The sequence below is a fragment of the Lutzomyia longipalpis genome, chromosome 3, assembly GCF_024334085.1.
Source record: "Lutzomyia longipalpis isolate SR_M1_2022 chromosome 3, ASM2433408v1".
NCBI lineage: Eukaryota > Metazoa > Arthropoda > Insecta > Diptera > Psychodidae > Lutzomyia > Lutzomyia longipalpis.
Genome location: NC_074709.1, coordinates 17008435 through 17023663, shown reverse-complemented (window position 1 = coordinate 17023663; position 15229 = coordinate 17008435). Strand labels below are relative to the sequence as shown.

General features: G+C 34.4%; 5 protein-coding genes across 9 annotated transcripts; all 5 read left to right on the top strand.

Annotated features, from left to right (window-relative positions):
- The first annotated feature begins 113 nt into the window (after positions 1-113).
- LOC129793070 (sialin-like) lies at positions 114-2152 on the top strand. The gene is made up of 6 exons (XM_055832630.1): positions 114-346; positions 461-758; positions 815-928; positions 995-1169; positions 1229-1480; positions 1601-2152. The coding sequence occupies exons 1-6, from the start codon at positions 288-290 to the stop codon at positions 2143-2145; spliced, it is 1443 nt and encodes a 480-aa protein (XP_055688605.1). The 5' UTR covers positions 114-287; the 3' UTR covers positions 2146-2152.
- Positions 2153-2700: 548 nt separating this feature from the next.
- Positions 2701-4386, top strand: LOC129791529 (uncharacterized transporter slc-17.2-like). The gene is made up of 3 exons (XM_055829689.1): positions 2701-2934; positions 3491-3560; positions 3824-4386. The coding sequence occupies exons 1-3, from the start codon at positions 2701-2703 to the stop codon at positions 4384-4386; spliced, it is 867 nt and encodes a 288-aa protein (XP_055685664.1).
- Positions 4387-4883: 497 nt separating this feature from the next.
- On the top strand, positions 4884-7567 carry LOC129793067 (vesicular glutamate transporter 1-like). Of its 5 annotated transcripts, none has more exons than XM_055832619.1 (7): positions 4885-4954; positions 5351-5692; positions 5763-6063; positions 6131-6244; positions 6298-6472; positions 6550-6801; positions 6893-7567. In XM_055832619.1, the coding sequence occupies exons 2-7, from the start codon at positions 5634-5636 to the stop codon at positions 7456-7458; spliced, it is 1467 nt and encodes a 488-aa protein (XP_055688594.1). In that variant the 5' UTR covers positions 4885-4954; positions 5351-5633; the 3' UTR covers positions 7459-7567. The 5 variants fall into 5 exon arrangements, with proteins under 5 accessions (XP_055688599.1, XP_055688594.1, XP_055688596.1 ...); XM_055832621.1 differs by having other exon boundaries at positions 4893-5009; XM_055832623.1 differs by having other exon boundaries at positions 4901-4954; positions 5475-5692.
- A 60-nt stretch (positions 7568-7627) lies between these two features.
- LOC129793061 (vesicular glutamate transporter 1-like) lies at positions 7628-10169 on the top strand. Its single transcript, XM_055832610.1, has 6 exons — positions 7628-7733; positions 7856-8180; positions 8443-8556; positions 8815-8989; positions 9049-9303; positions 9363-10169. Exons 1-6 carry the CDS (start codon positions 7696-7698, stop codon positions 9941-9943), a joined length of 1488 nt encoding a protein of 495 aa, XP_055688585.1. The 5' UTR covers positions 7628-7695; the 3' UTR covers positions 9944-10169.
- A 279-nt stretch (positions 10170-10448) lies between these two features.
- LOC129793073 (vesicular glutamate transporter 1-like) lies at positions 10449-12660 on the top strand. Its single transcript, XM_055832647.1, has 5 exons — positions 10449-10759; positions 11045-11158; positions 11219-11393; positions 11456-11710; positions 12005-12660. Exons 1-5 carry the CDS (start codon positions 10526-10528, stop codon positions 12583-12585), a joined length of 1359 nt encoding a protein of 452 aa, XP_055688622.1. The 5' UTR covers positions 10449-10525; the 3' UTR covers positions 12586-12660.
- The last annotated feature ends 2569 nt before the right edge of the window (positions 12661-15229 follow it).

The window sequence follows — 15229 nt, the reverse complement described above, 5'->3', positions numbered from 1 at the left end:
AGCATGTGTAAACAAAGATCTAATAAAAATTAATCAACTGGCTGGTGGGAATAGCCCCATAATTATGGCCTATCTTTCAGTTGTGCTCCTACACTTAATTTGGAATCATTAATATCTCTGGCAGTCTCTCTTTTTTCTTATCAATTTCAGTCTTGAATTGAACTTACTAGAAGTCTTTTTAATTTTGAGAGAAAAATCGTGAAAAAAAACCTTAAATAAAAAGGCAAAATTTACTTGCTTATAAAAATTAATTTATTAAGAGTGAAACGTGTTCAAATTTAGTGAAAATGACGAAAAAAGCTTATGAGCTTGAAGGAAGTTCTACAGAAGAAGTAATGGAAAGAAGGTAAATAGAGAAAATATCTAAGTTAACCAATGGTTTTGGCTACAGTCCTGCAATTTTTTTCTTTTAAACCTTCTTTAATTCCAACTTAGAGGTTTTATTTCTACATAATTACAGTACTGAACAATTAGAAGACAGCAGACTGTATTTTTGGAAGAAACGTCGCTATCACGTTGTCCTTATGATTTTCTTCAGCCTCTTTTGCCTCCTTACAATGCGAATGACCCTCAGTGTTGCTATTGTGGCGATGACAAAAAAAGTCAATGTGACTCTAAACAATGGAACCGTTGTTGAGGAGCAAGAATTCGAATGGAACTCCAAACAGCAAGGACTCATCCTGAGCTCCTTCTTCTATGGCTACATAGCAACTCAAGTAGTATCTGGTTACTTTTCCTCGCGCTTTGGAGGTCATTTAGTAAGAAAATAATGAACTTGTGAAAGTTTTTTTTTTAAATTTGTTTTATCTTTCAGATAATTGGTATCAGTTTATTGGGAACTTCCATTCTTTCGGTGCTTATTCCATTGGCAGCTCAAACTCATATAGCCCTATTTGTTTTTATTAGAATAATTGAGGGATTGCTAGGGGTAAGAACTTAAAAAAAATTTATAAACCCAAAAGAAATAAATGTTTTTTTCCTCTATATATTTTAGGGAGCTGCATTCACTGCTATCATAGCACTTTTAGCTAATTGGGCACCAGTTAAAGAGAGAAGCTTTATGACAAGTATTTCTTTTATGGGCTTTTATATTGGAAACATTGCAGCTATGCTCCTTTCTGGTATCATAATTGTAACTTGGGGATGGCGAGTTGTATTCTACATATTCGGTTCGTAGATTTTTTTTTTCATAAATATTTGAAATTTTTAATACCTTAATTTTTTTCAGGTGGCATCGGATTTCTAGGATACATTCTATGGCTTTTTCTCATAAAGAAAAGTCCGAAGAATGATCCCTTCATAACGGAAATAGAGAAGACATACATTCTGTCAAGTATTGGTGAAAGTAAGAATAAAAAAATCTCTCATCCTTGGAAAGATATGCTCACTTCCCTTCCTGTCTGGGCTGTTGCTATTGGACATTTTACTTCATTGTGGGGAAGCTTTACTATGCAAACACAGCTTCCGACCTTCTTAAATGGTTCGTAGATTTTTCTTTAGTTGACCTTTAAAAATACAAAGTAGGATCTTTAACATCTTCTAAACCCTACAAAAGTCAAGACAAGATTTCCTTAATTCCTTTAAAAATTCTTTTTCCTAGATATCTTTAACTACAACTTGGATACCACAGGGATATTGTCTTCAATCCCATACATAGCGTTGGCTAGCCTACTTTCTGTTGCAGGATACTTTGCAGACTGGCTACAAGTCAAAGGTTACCTAACAACTGAGCAAGTTCGACGCTACTTCAACTCCGTTACCTTCACAATTCAAATGATTTTTATGATACTCGTTGCATTTAGTACGAATCCAATTTTAACTGTCGTATACTTAACTTTAGCAGTTGGAGTTGATGCCTTTGCTTGGTCAGGATATGCAATAAATGCTCTTGATTTAGCACCCTCCCACGCAGCCATCATTAAGGGTATAGGTATAACTTTTGGAGGATTTGGAGGAATTTTAAGCCCACTCCTGGCAGGCAACATTGTAACGGACAAGAGTCGTGAACAGTGGCAAATTGTGTTCTTTATAACAGCTGGAATTTATTTATTTGGAGCAGTAGTTTCATGGTTTTTTGTTAAGGGGTCTATTCAGCCTTGGGCTAAAATTGATCTTGAAGAACTGAAAATGAGAAATAAAAGTTAATTTAGGCATTCAGCTAGCTTTTTAACTCAAAACTTGACTGACGATAAGCATTACTAACTTTAAATTTAAAGTCAAACTGTTTTCAACAATCCAAGTTGTAGAACAAATTATTACTTCTCAATGTTAAGAGCAACAGCCTCGTGAAATCTCATCTACACGTGATAAGAATTGTTCTACTCTAATTTCGTATTCTTGGCCTTATTTGAGTCGTCTTGAAACATGGATGTCGTGCATATAAGATAAGAGGATCCGGACATGCTAGTCCATCAGTCGCTCTTTAAACTCTCAATTATAAGGAGTGTGAGTTCACTGTGAGTTAAGGAAGTGTATTCAGTGGTTCTGTGCGAAAAAAATGGTTAACAACGATACGGAAGAAGGCTGCGAAAATCGGGCAGTAGGAAAAATGTATAAAAACCATAAAAATGATTTCTTTTAAAACAAATTAAGATTAGGAATAAAATTTAAAAAAAAAAAAAGTTTTCTTTCAGTGTTGAAAAAAAATTTTGTGAAAAGACGCTTCCTTTCTGGAGGAAACGTCGTTACCACATTGTTATCATGATGCTCTTTGGCCTATTCTGCCTCCTCAGCATGAGAATGATTCTTAGTGTGGCTATTGTGGCCATGACTAAGACAAACAACATTACTCTTGACGATGGTACAGTTGTTGAGGAGCAAGAATTCGAATGGAACTCCAAACAGCAAGGACTTATCTTGAGTTCCTTCTTCTATGGCTACATGGCAACTCAACTTTTCACTGGATTTCTCTCTGCTCGATTTGGAGGTCATGTGGTAAAATTTTCTAAAGGTTTTTCCTCGAAGAAAAGTAAAAAATCCCAAATTTTATCGTTTTAGATATTTGGCATCAGTTTATTGGGAACTTCTAGTTGCATTTTGCTATTACCCATTGTAGCTGAAATACATTTGAGTGTACTTGTTGCTACAAGGATATTTCAAGGATTCTTCGAGGTAAGAATTTTTGCAGATTAATAATATATTAAAAATAAATAACTCCAACTATTTCAGGGAGGAGCATTCACAGCCACTATTGCAATTTTAGCTAATTGGGCGCCCGTTGAAGAGAGAAGTTTTATGACTAGTATTACTATTATGGGATTCTACTTAGGAAACATTGCAGCTATGCTTCTTTCTGGTATCATAATTGTTGCATGGGGATGGCGAGTCGTATTCTATATATTCGGTTAGTTAATTTTTTTTTAATTGTTCTAATCTTTGCCCTTGTAAATGAATTCTTTAAAATTAATTCAGAATTATTATATTGATTAGGAATTTTTTTTCAGGTGGAATCGGATTTTTAGGCTACGTTCTTTGGGTTTTTATTATAAAGGAAAGTCCGAAGAATGATCCCTTCATAACGGAAATAGAGAAGACATACATTCTGTCAAGTATTGGTGAAAGTAAGAATAAGAAAATCTCTCATCCTTGGAAAGATATACTAACGTCCCTCCCTGTCTGAGCTGTTGCTATTGGACATTTCAGTTCAATGTGGGGAAGCTTTACTATGCAAACGCAGCTTCCGACCTTCTTAAATGGTTCGTAGATTTTGTTCTTATTTTTCATCTAAGGTTAAAAATAAATTAAATATTTCTTTAAAGACTTAGAAATAGGCTAAAATGTAAAAAAGAGAAAGTTAAAAGTAGATTTTTTCAATCTTTCCTAGATATCTTCAACTACAACTTGGATACCACAGGGATATTGTCTTCAATCCCATACATAGCGTTGGCTAGCCTACTTTCTGTTGCAGGATACTTTGCAGACTGGCTACAAGTCAAAGGTTACCTAACAACTGAGCAAGTTCGACGCTACTTCAACTCCGTTACCTTCACAATTCAAATGATTTTTATGATACTCGTTGCATTTAGTACGAATCCAATTTTAACTGTCGTATACTTAACTTTAGCAGTTGGAGTTGATGCCTTTCCTTGGTCAGGATATGCAATAAATGCTCTTGATTTAGCACCCTCCCACGCAGCCATCATTAAGGCTATAGGTATAACTTTTGGTGGATTTGGGGGGGTTTTAAGTTCACATTTGGTAGGCTACATTGTAACGGATAAGAGTCGTGAGCAATGGCAAATTGTGTTCTTTATAACAGCTGGAATTTATTTATTTGGAGCAGTAGTTTCATGGTATTTTGTTAAGGGATCTATTCAACCGTGGGCTAGGATAGATCTTGAAGATATGAAGAAGAGAAATGAACAGACTGATATTAAAAGTTTTTAAAACTATAGAATTTGAGGTTACATTTTAAATCATCTTGTGCAATCAACTTACATTAAAAATAATTTTATTCTTTTTTTTTCATCCTTACAAAGCAAAATTGTTAGTTCAAGCAGCTAAGATAAATTAATCAGAATGATTAGAGACAAAAATTATTTTATTTTACATACTTTAAAGTGTCGAGTTGGTGTAGAATTTCTTACACAGATAAATGCCCCCTGATTCTTATTAAATTCAAATAATTATCAGTCAATCATCCCTCGATTGTAACCTTGAAGAATTAACTCGTAGCAATAAGAAATAATCAAGAAAAACGTGCCAATATTATAAAATATATTCATGACGCAATGGCAGGCAAACGCTTCACGAAGTCAAAAAAAAAAGTTGAAGCAAACTGGTAATCTTAAGATTAAATTCTTATCTATGTTTATGGAGATCAGAGGAAAAAAATGGGCCTGTCGGCTGATTTATTGGTGTAAAGCCGCATTATTTCTATTTCTCATTCAGTCGTTTTTGGGCATTCAATTAGGAAACTTTAGTGGAATTTTTCTGAAGTGTTCAATAAATTTTTGTAAGTATTTGTGAAAAACTTATAAAAGATTTTGTTTAAAATATCTTCACAAGCGGTATTGTTGGATTTCCATTACACGCGTATAAGATAATTTTTTGGACTTTTTGGGTGAAATTGCAAGAAAATTGATTGAGAATTAATTTTCATAGAAAATTAGTTGGTGTTCCACTTCGTGGCCAACACCAAGTTTTAAAAGCATTTTCTTTGTCTTAAAAATCAGAAAAATACACTAATCAATCATCGATGAAAGACACCTCAGTCCTAATCTTCACAATCTTTCCGTTTTTTATGACTTTCTCCGTTTACTCAAAACATTACTATAAAAGTTGTTTAAAAAATATTCAACAATACCACACCTGTGTTGTAAAATAAATTAATAAATCTCTCAATGTTAAGACCAAACTCTGTGAAATCCTACCTTCATGTGATAAGCATCGTTCTACTCTATAATTCCGTATTCTTGGCATTATCCTCGTCGTCATGAAGTGTGCATATAATCTAGTTTTACTGTGCTATATAGATAAGTACATATAGCCACAATAGGCGGTAGATGAGAGCGATTAAAGTCTGAAAAAAATCATTCATATCAGTCCATCAGTCGCTCTTTAAACTCCCGAAGAGAAGCATCGTGAATTATTCTACTTAACAACAACTTTGGGGATATTGAGCGTGGAAAAAAATGGTTAGCAAAATTAGTGATACTGAAGAGAGCTGTGAAGATCTGGCACTGGGGAAGAAGTGAGAAAATGATTTCCCTTTCAAAAAATTAAGGTTCAGAATAGATTGAAATTTTTTTGTTAATTTTCAGTGTTGAGAAAGAATTCGATGAGAAGACGCTTCCTTTCTGGAGAAAACGTCGTTACCATATTGTTATCATGATGCTCTTTGGCCTATTCTGCCTCCTCAGCATGAGAATGATTCTCAGTGTGGCCATTGTGTCCATGACTAAGACAAACAACATTACTCTTGACGATGGTACTGTTGTTGAGGAGCAAGAATTCGAATGGAACTCCAAACAGCAAGGACTCATCCTGAGTTCCTTCTTCTATGGCTACATGGCAACTCAACTCATCTCTGGATTTCTCTCTGCTCGTTTCGGGGGTCATTTAGTACAAACATTTTCCATAGATTTCTCCTAAAAGCAAAATTAATTATAAATCCTATTTTTTCTTTTAGGTCTTTGGCATCAGTGTATTAGGAACATCAATTCTCTCCTTACTACTTCCCTTCGCGGCTGAAATTCATCTGAGTGTATTTATTGCCGCAAGGATATTTCAAGGATTCTTCGGGGTAAGGACTGAGTGAAGGCTAATAATATTCCAAAAATAATCCAACTATTCTAGGGAGGAGCATTCACAGCTATTATAGCAATTTTAGCTAATTGGGCGCCAGTTAATGAGAGAACATTTCTAACGAACACCGCTCTAATGGGCTACTACTTTGGAAATATTGCAGCTATGCTCTTATCTGGGATCATAATTGTAGCTTGGGGATGGCGAGTATTGTTCTATATATTCGGTTAGTTGAGTCTCATCAATATGTTCTTTCAACTCAGAAAAATTTCACAAGAATTAATTTTAAATATTTATTTTCAGGTGCAATCGGATGTATTTGCTACATATGTTGGATTTTAGTAGTGAAAGAAAGCCCAAAGCATGATTCCTTCATAACAGAAGCAGAAAAAAAGTTCATCATATCAAGCATTGGGGAGCGCAAGAGTAAAAAAATTTCTCACCCATGGAAAGATATGTTAACATCCCTTCCAGTTTGGGCTATAGCAGTTGGGCATTTCACAACAATGTGGGGACAGTTTACATTGCAAACGCAGCTACCAACATTCCTCAATGGTAAGTTTTTTTTACTGGATCTTCTTGGTATATTTTTTTTCAATTTCTTTTATTCATAATTCTTTAATTTTTTTTGTCATAATTCTTGTAGATATCTTCAACTACAACATAGAAAAAACGGGTATTTTATCGGCTATACCATACATGTTGCTAGCGTCGATGCTCTCAATTACAGGATACTTTGCAGATTGGTTACAGGTGAAAGGTTACCTGACAACAGGACAAGTTCGACGCTACTTCAATTGCTTCACATACCTAACTCAAATGATCTTTATGCTGCTTGTTGCATTCAATACAAATCCCGTCCTTACTATTGTGTACCTAACTCTAGGAGTTGGTGTTGATGCCTTTACATGGTCAGGTTATGCAATCAATGCTCTTGATTTAGCACCCTCCCACGCAGCAATTATTAAAGGCATCGGCATTACTCTGGGTGGATGTTCGGGAATTTTAAGCCCACTCCTGTCAGGCTACATTGTAACGGACAAGAGTCGTGAACAGTGGCAGCTTGTCTTTTTCATAGCAGCTGGAATTTATTTATTTGGAGCAGTATTTTCATGGCTTTTTGTTAGAGGATCCATCCAGCCGTGGGCTAAGATTGATCTTGAAGAAATGGAAAGGAGAAATGAAGCAAGTAGATGTAATAGAACTTCTTAAGACCGAAAGTATTTCAAATATTTCTCTTAATCAGGTTTAAAAGATTATGTAATCTAATTTTTTTTGTTATCTTATTTCTTGGACAATAAAGATAAGTTTCCATTGGAAATTGTGCCTTCATAATATGGTCAAGAAAACAGTTGCAGTAGGAGATTAAACTTCTTGTGGGTGAACAGTTTTCTTAAAATTCTCTGTATGTTGCAATTGGAGTTTTTAACTGACACAATCTTGTAAGACATGGAAAAAGCTGTGGAAAATAATAATGTGGAAGATAAGTAGGTATTTTTTTTATTTAAAATAATTACTTTTCTTTACTTCCTGAAAACGTTTACGATCTGAAAATAAGAAGGAATTTGCAATTTTCTTGTACCATACTATTCTTTATGGATTTTTTCAGTGAAGTTAATCATAGGCAGATGAGATCGAACATTCAGGTAGACGATGCAAAACTTCCTGTTTGGAAAAAACGTAGATATCACGTTGTCTTAATGGTTTTCTTTGGGCTATGTACGTTGCTTAATCACCGGATTAATCTTAGTGTGGCTATTGTAGCGATGACTGAGAAGGTCAATGTGACTCTCAGCAATGGAACTGTTGTTGAGGAGCAAGAATTTAATTGGGATTCTAAACAACAAGGACTTATCCTTAGCTCCTTCTTCTATGGATATATTGCTACTCAGCTATTAGGAGGTATTCTGGCATCAAGATTCGGTGGACCACTGGTGAGAATTTTTAATAAGAATTTTATATGAGTTGACTGTTCCTACTGGATGAATAGAGGTGATCTTGATATTCACTGAGAAGCACTAAGACTTTCAATTTTTTATTTTAATTTTTTTGTAAAATAATATCCAATTTTCTATATTAAAGACGTTAAAGAAGTCCACCAATATAAAGAAAATTGCAGAAGAATTTATAAAGAATAAAAAAAAAATGTCAAAAAAACGGATTTAAACATCAAAATTAAATTTATTCTATTATTAGATTTATGGTATTGGAATTGGAGCTACAGCAGTTCTGACACTCCTGATACCATTAGCAGCTAAAACTCACGTTGCTCTTCTATTTGTGATTCGAATCCTTCAAGGTGTTTTCGGGGTAAGTTCAATTTAAAGGAAATTTTAGTAAAAACCTTAGCATTTAAACAATATCTTATGAAATATTCTTAAAAAAATCATCTTTAAAATTAAAAAAAAAGAGTTTAAAAAACTGAGCGTTCTTAAGTCTTTGAAAGGTAATTAAAAATGGAATTAATTTAATATCGACGTGCCCGAAGATTATGAACCATATTCCTATCTTTTAACACAGGAGTATGGTTCATAATCTTCGGGCGTGTCGATATTTATTCTCAAACAGGGAATAGTTTATCCTGCTATCCTTGCCATCTGGGCCAACTGGGCTCCAACCTATGAAAGAGCATTCATGGGAAATATTGGTTATACAGGAAACTACGTTGGAATCATAACTGCTATGCTTCTTTCTGGACTCATAAGTGTGGCATGGGGGTGGGAATTCATTTTTTATATTTTTGGTAAGAGATTTATTTCCTATTTATCACGAAATTGTTTTTGAAAAAAACTTTTTTTTTAGGATCTTTTGGTTGCCTGTGGTACATTGTGTGGATTTTTGTAGTAAAAACAAGTCCAGAAGTTGATCCTTTTATCACAGAAATTGAGAAGAAACACATTTTGGCTAGTCTTGGTGATCGAGGGCAGGTGAAGAAAATCTCTCACCCATGGAAGAACATTTTCTCATCTCCAGCAGTTTGGGCTGTTGCTGTTGCAAATTTTACGGCCAGCTGGGGATCCTTTACTCTTCTAACTCAGCTTCTTCTTTTCTTAAATGGTTGTTTATTCATCTTCTTAAAATTTTCTTGAAGATTTAATTTTCTTTCATTGTTTTAGACACAATTTCCTTCAATTTGAGTACAACCGGTGTATTGGCAGCAATCCCTTACATGGCAATGGTTTGTGTCCTTTTCGTATCAGGATTCTTGGCGGATTGGGTACAAGTTAAGGGGTATCTGAGGACAGGCCAGGTACGCAGGTACTTTACAAGCTGTGCCTTTATCATCCAGATGATTTTTATGCTTCTAACCGCCTTCACGAATGATCCAGTTCAGAGTGTTATATTCATAACCGTGGGAGTTGCAACAGGAGCATTCCCTTGGTCAGGATATGCAGTTAACCCTCTCGATTTAGCCCCTAGCCATGCATCCATCATCTACGGATTGTCCAATACACTAGGGAATTTATCTGGAATTATTAGTCCCATAATATCTGGGTACATTGTTACGGATAAGAGCCGAGATCAGTGGCGCATTGTCTTCTACATTTGTGCTGGAGTTTTCTTATTTGGCGCCATTTTTTCATTAATTTTCATGCGGGGAAAACTTCAGCCATGGGCTAAACTCGATAAGGAGATCCTTGAGAACAAGAAACTAGCAAAAGATGCTAATATTTCTTCGGAAAATAATCGACAATAGTTGGTTGTGTTGGTTGCGTTCTAGTAAGTTTCACTCTCAGATAAACTGCCTATCCTTGTAATGTAAAAAAAAAATACATAATTATGTGATAGAAACCGCATTCGGATTTTTTTTATTTTTAATAATAAATCTTTCTCTTTATCTTTGATGTTTCGGTTTTCTTTTAGAATTGTAATTTCTTACAAGATATGGTAGAGATTGCAGGAGCGTGTTTTGTTCACTATCTATTCTTACCAGACACTCTTATCATAAATCTTTGACTAAATCTATTAAACCTATTAAACCTATCTTAACAGAGACAATAAGTCATTAAATTAAATTGAAGTGAGATTTTTTGGTGACAGTGAGGGGCGTGGTATCGTCTTTGCAATATTCACTTTGATGACTGAATGTCTTTTTTAGTTCAACTTCGAGCTTCAGTTAATGATCAGACATGTAAGTAACCTAAAGAGGGTAAAATAAGTGATAAGTTAAATATTTTCTCCTTTTTTTCTTGAAGAAAGAATGGAAAATAATTCGATAGTACAGCAAAAGGACACAGATATTCCCTTCTGGAGGAAACGTCGATATCATATAGCTTTGATGGTTCTCCCAGGACTAGCTACGCTACTTAATCTTCGGATTAATCTCAGTGTAGCCATTGTGGCTATGACTCAGGTAGTCAATGTGACCCTCAGCAATGGAACTGTTGTTGAAGAGCAAGAATTTGATTGGGATATTCAACAGCAGGGTCTTCTTCTAAGTTCCTTCTTTTATGGCTACATCGCTACTCAAGTACTCGGAGGTTTTCTTGCAGCCAAATTTGGTGGTCATCTGGTGAGTTTAAAGCAATATTCAATAGTTACAATAAAAATCTAAATGGGGTCTAATTGTTCTTGTCCCTGTAAGACCTTCTTATGATCTCAAAAGTCTCTGAAAAAGAAATAAATGCAATAAAAAAAATTTTGGATGATGATAGGATTCAAGGTCTTGGGGAAGACAGTAGAACTGCATCTGAATGCTTCCTTATCTAATCAAATTAATAATTAATTTGGAGGCAATAAATGTGACAGTGAAATTTGATTTATTGTTCTTTGTCTTATTCTTGATTTAATGCAAAAGATTTATGGAATTGGATTTGGATCGACGGCTGTTCTAACTTTGATCACCCCACCAGCAGCAAAAGCTCACATAGCTCTTCTATTCATCGTTAGAATTCTACAAGGCTTATTCGGGGTATGCTTTTGAAACTCACTTCTGAAGAAAATACTTTTTAGAATATTTACATCTTTGCAGGGACTCTGCTATCCATCATTGCAAGCAATCTGGGCTAACTGGGCACCAATTTACGAGAGAGCTTTCATGGGAAATATAGCCTATACTGGCTACTACATTGGAATCATTGCTGCAATGCTTCTATCGGGCTTAATTAGTGAAGCACTAGGATGGGAATTTATCTTTTATATTTTTGGTAAAAAATTCTTTACATATTTGGAGTAAAATACTCAGTCAGAGAAATTTCCTTTTTTTTAGGAACATTTGGATGCCTCTGGTACATTGGGTGGATTTTTATGGTGAGAGCAAGTCCAGAAGTTGATCCTTATATCACAGAAGCAGAGAAGAAATACATCTTAGCCAGTATTGGAGATCGAAGGCAGATCAAGAAGATTTCTCATCCCTGGAAGGATATTTTCTCATCTTCAGCAGTTTGGGCTGTTCTTGTGGCAAGCATCACTGCAATGTGGGGTTCTTATACTCTAATGACGCAACTTCCTCTTTTCCTAAATGGTAAGACTTACTACTTAACAACCATTACAGCTCTAGTAAATAATTGATTGATCCATTAAATGCTCAATCAAAATTGAATCAATCACATCAATCACGAATTGATCCATTATTGGGAGAATTGAGCTCAAACCTGATTGCTCAACTCAATAATTAATCAATTTTTAGTTGATTTTCTTAACTGATTGTATGCAACTGATATGCTACATTGCTACAAAGTACTACATAAGATAAAATGATTAAAATGATATATTCAAAAAGATCTTTAAGAAAATTTATTTAATCATTAATTTGCAGATACACTAAACTACAATTTAGGAACAACCGGAGTTTTGGCTGCAATCCCCTACATGGCAATGGTTTGTGTCCTTTTTGCATCAGGTTACTTGGCGGATTGGGTGCAAGTTAAGGGCTACTTAAAAACAAATCAAGTTCGCCGCTACTTTACTTGCGGATCCTTCATTGTCCAAATGATTTTTATGCTTCTCACCGCCTTCACGACTACTCCTATCTTGAGCGTTGTCTACATAACTCTTGGTGTTGCAGCAAATGCCTTTACATGGTCAGGTTATGGGGTTTGCCCCCTCGATATGGCTCCCAGTCATGCATCCATCATCTATGGGCTGTCCAATACATTTGGCACCTTTTCTGGCATCATCAGTCCCATCGTAACTGGAAGCATTGTCACGGATCACGGCCCTGAACAATGGAGAATTATTTTCTACATTTGCGCAGGAATTTTCCTCTTTGGCTCCATCTTTTCGTGGTTCTTCCTCAGAGGAAAACTTCAACCATGGGCTAAGATTGATATTGCTATAATGGAAGCCAAAATGAATCAAAAAGTTGAGAAAAATACTTCAGACTCTAGTTCTGAATAATTTTTAAATTAAATTTATTTAATAAGACAATCATTTTGAATTAAAATTCTTTGAAAAATATAATTTTTAATTAAATTCCGAAAAATGTTTTCTTAATTTTACTTCAGAAAAATTAATAATTTTTATTTTAATAATAATTTTTCATTAAAAAGAAACGACCTGTTTGACTTTCTTGAAGTTTTGTTGTTGAATCAAAGTCAATCATCGTGTCTTATTTGGGATTCTTGGTGAAGCTGGAATCATAATCTGGATTAATTCAGAATAAGCACGTGCTGAAACTTGGCTATAAAATCGTGCAAAAAACCCAAATACGAATAAACAAAGGTAGAAAAAATTATCACAAAAAACTCAAAGTTTACGCCAATAAAATTTTGTGTAAAATACGTATGACGACGAATCGTGTTCTGTTTGAATTTTTTGGGAGTTCCGCCAAAATGACCACAAGGTAAATAGATTAACAAGAAATGAAGAATTTTAAAAAAGATGTTCAAATTAATTTTGATTTCTTCAAAGATTGATAAACCAGCATCATCAGTATCTTTTCAAGATCATCTGCGAGGCAACTGATGAAAGTGAACAACAATCAAAGTCAAGGAAAATATAATTACCTACCATACAGCCTGCCATACAGCCACTTCTCCTTATTTGCGTTAAGACAATAAAACAATTTAAGCTTCTTTATGATTTGTAGACATTTTTTTCTCATTGCTTTTATCAAATTTTAAACAATGCATTGTACGTATACCTTCTGTCTAATTAAAATGGTAATGAAATGAATTTTCGCTACTGCCCTAAAAAAATAAAATTTTAGTAGAGCTCCTGATGTGAAAAAGGTTACACGCGTGAAGTCAATTGACTGGATGAAATTTAAATATTTACCTACCTACATAGATGAATCGTTTTTGCAATAAAGCGAATTTTTTTCTCGAATAATTTGTCACGGAAAATCAAGAAAATTGTATAGGGGAGACCGGGGTAAAAAAAGTCAATTTGCATAAATCCTTATCTGCACGATTCCCCAAAGGCAAAAGAATTTCCTCGATAAGTCATTTTCATAGGAAATTTCCTGGCCTACAACTTTGTCTCAGACCATTTTTCTCTATCTCCACGGGAAATATGAGTTTTCGAGCTTTTCCTGAACCCTTCCGCTTCTGACTTTTTTTAAACGCGGCGGGTAAATATAGTCACCAGTTGGCTAAATAAAGTCGGTCGAATTTTCCGACATTTCCAATGATTTTCCGCCTGAGAGATTGATAGTAGTTGATAGCTAAACTTCTCACCTTTTGATCCGCGACAAGGAATTTCACTTTTATACGCACTAAAACAGAGAATTTTGCAATTTTTTCAATCACGTCATTTTGCAACAAATGGATAGAAAATATGTCGAAAATTTCGAACTCCCATATGATTTACATGGATTGACTCGATCTACCCCAAGGGGTATGTTTTCATTCAAATAATTGTACAGAAAAATCATTAAAAGTTAATGAAAAATACACCTTGGCAAAGTTTTCTGTAGTAACCCAGCTAGTGAGAAAAATTATCAGGTTGGAAAATTGCTGAAGGAAAAGCTCGGAAAACGCGTTTTTCTCAATACGCAAAAGTTTGGGAAATGAGCCAAAAATCTATTTTCATTTTTAACTCCTAAAGTACTGATCGGATAACCTCCAAATTACTGTCAAAAATTGTAGGTGTATAGGGCTTTCCACCCTAATTTTTTCCGATTTTTCCGATTTATAACTTCGGAGAAATTGGCATTTGAAAATTCGAAAATGACTTATTTTACCCCGGTCTCCCCTAAATATAATTTACTTTTTAAGTGGAACAAGTAGTCTCATTTCCGACTATGTCTAATTTCCTATTGATCCCAGATGTTTGTTATACAAATACGTAATTTAATTGAAAAAAAGTGATACAATTTGAATAAGTATGTAATTTGATACTGTGGTGATCAAAATAATAGCGACAAGTTTTTTTTTGTTTGCCAATTTTTATTATAGTAATATTTATGTATTTTGTTGTGATTTTTTTATATCAATAATTCTTAAAAAAAACATATGAATTATCAAACTCAAATAGAAATAACTTTTCCCAAATTAAAAAAATGTTCTGAAAAGATTAATGCTATTATATCACTCACAACTGCATTCAGTAAACTATATTCTGAAAAACATCTCAAACTGTGGAAAATATTTTCAGATGATGGTTCTAATTTATTCTAATTCAATAGATCAACATTTAACAATAAAGTTACGTTTATAGGAAAACTTTCCTCAACATGCTTTTAATTTAATGTGTTGTACGAAGCACCACTGTAGGGTAGAAAATTAACGAAATAACTTCTCATTGTCTTACAAACATGTGTATAAAAAGAAAAGACTTAAAAGAGGAAAATTAATGTTCGATACTTGAGTTTTGTTTGATTATTTGGCAGTTAATCTCAATTGCTCGGATACGTTCGTAACTTTTGCAATTTTTTTAATGAGCTTGTGTGGATATATTTTATATTTTGTGCTTGAGAGAGCATGTGGTGGGACTTGTCCAGAGAGTTTATCATCAGCCCACGTTCAGTACTTTCGCGAATGTCGAGGGAAGCAGTTCACAAGAGCTCCTCGTGTAATAAAGCGTGTACTCTCGAAATTTT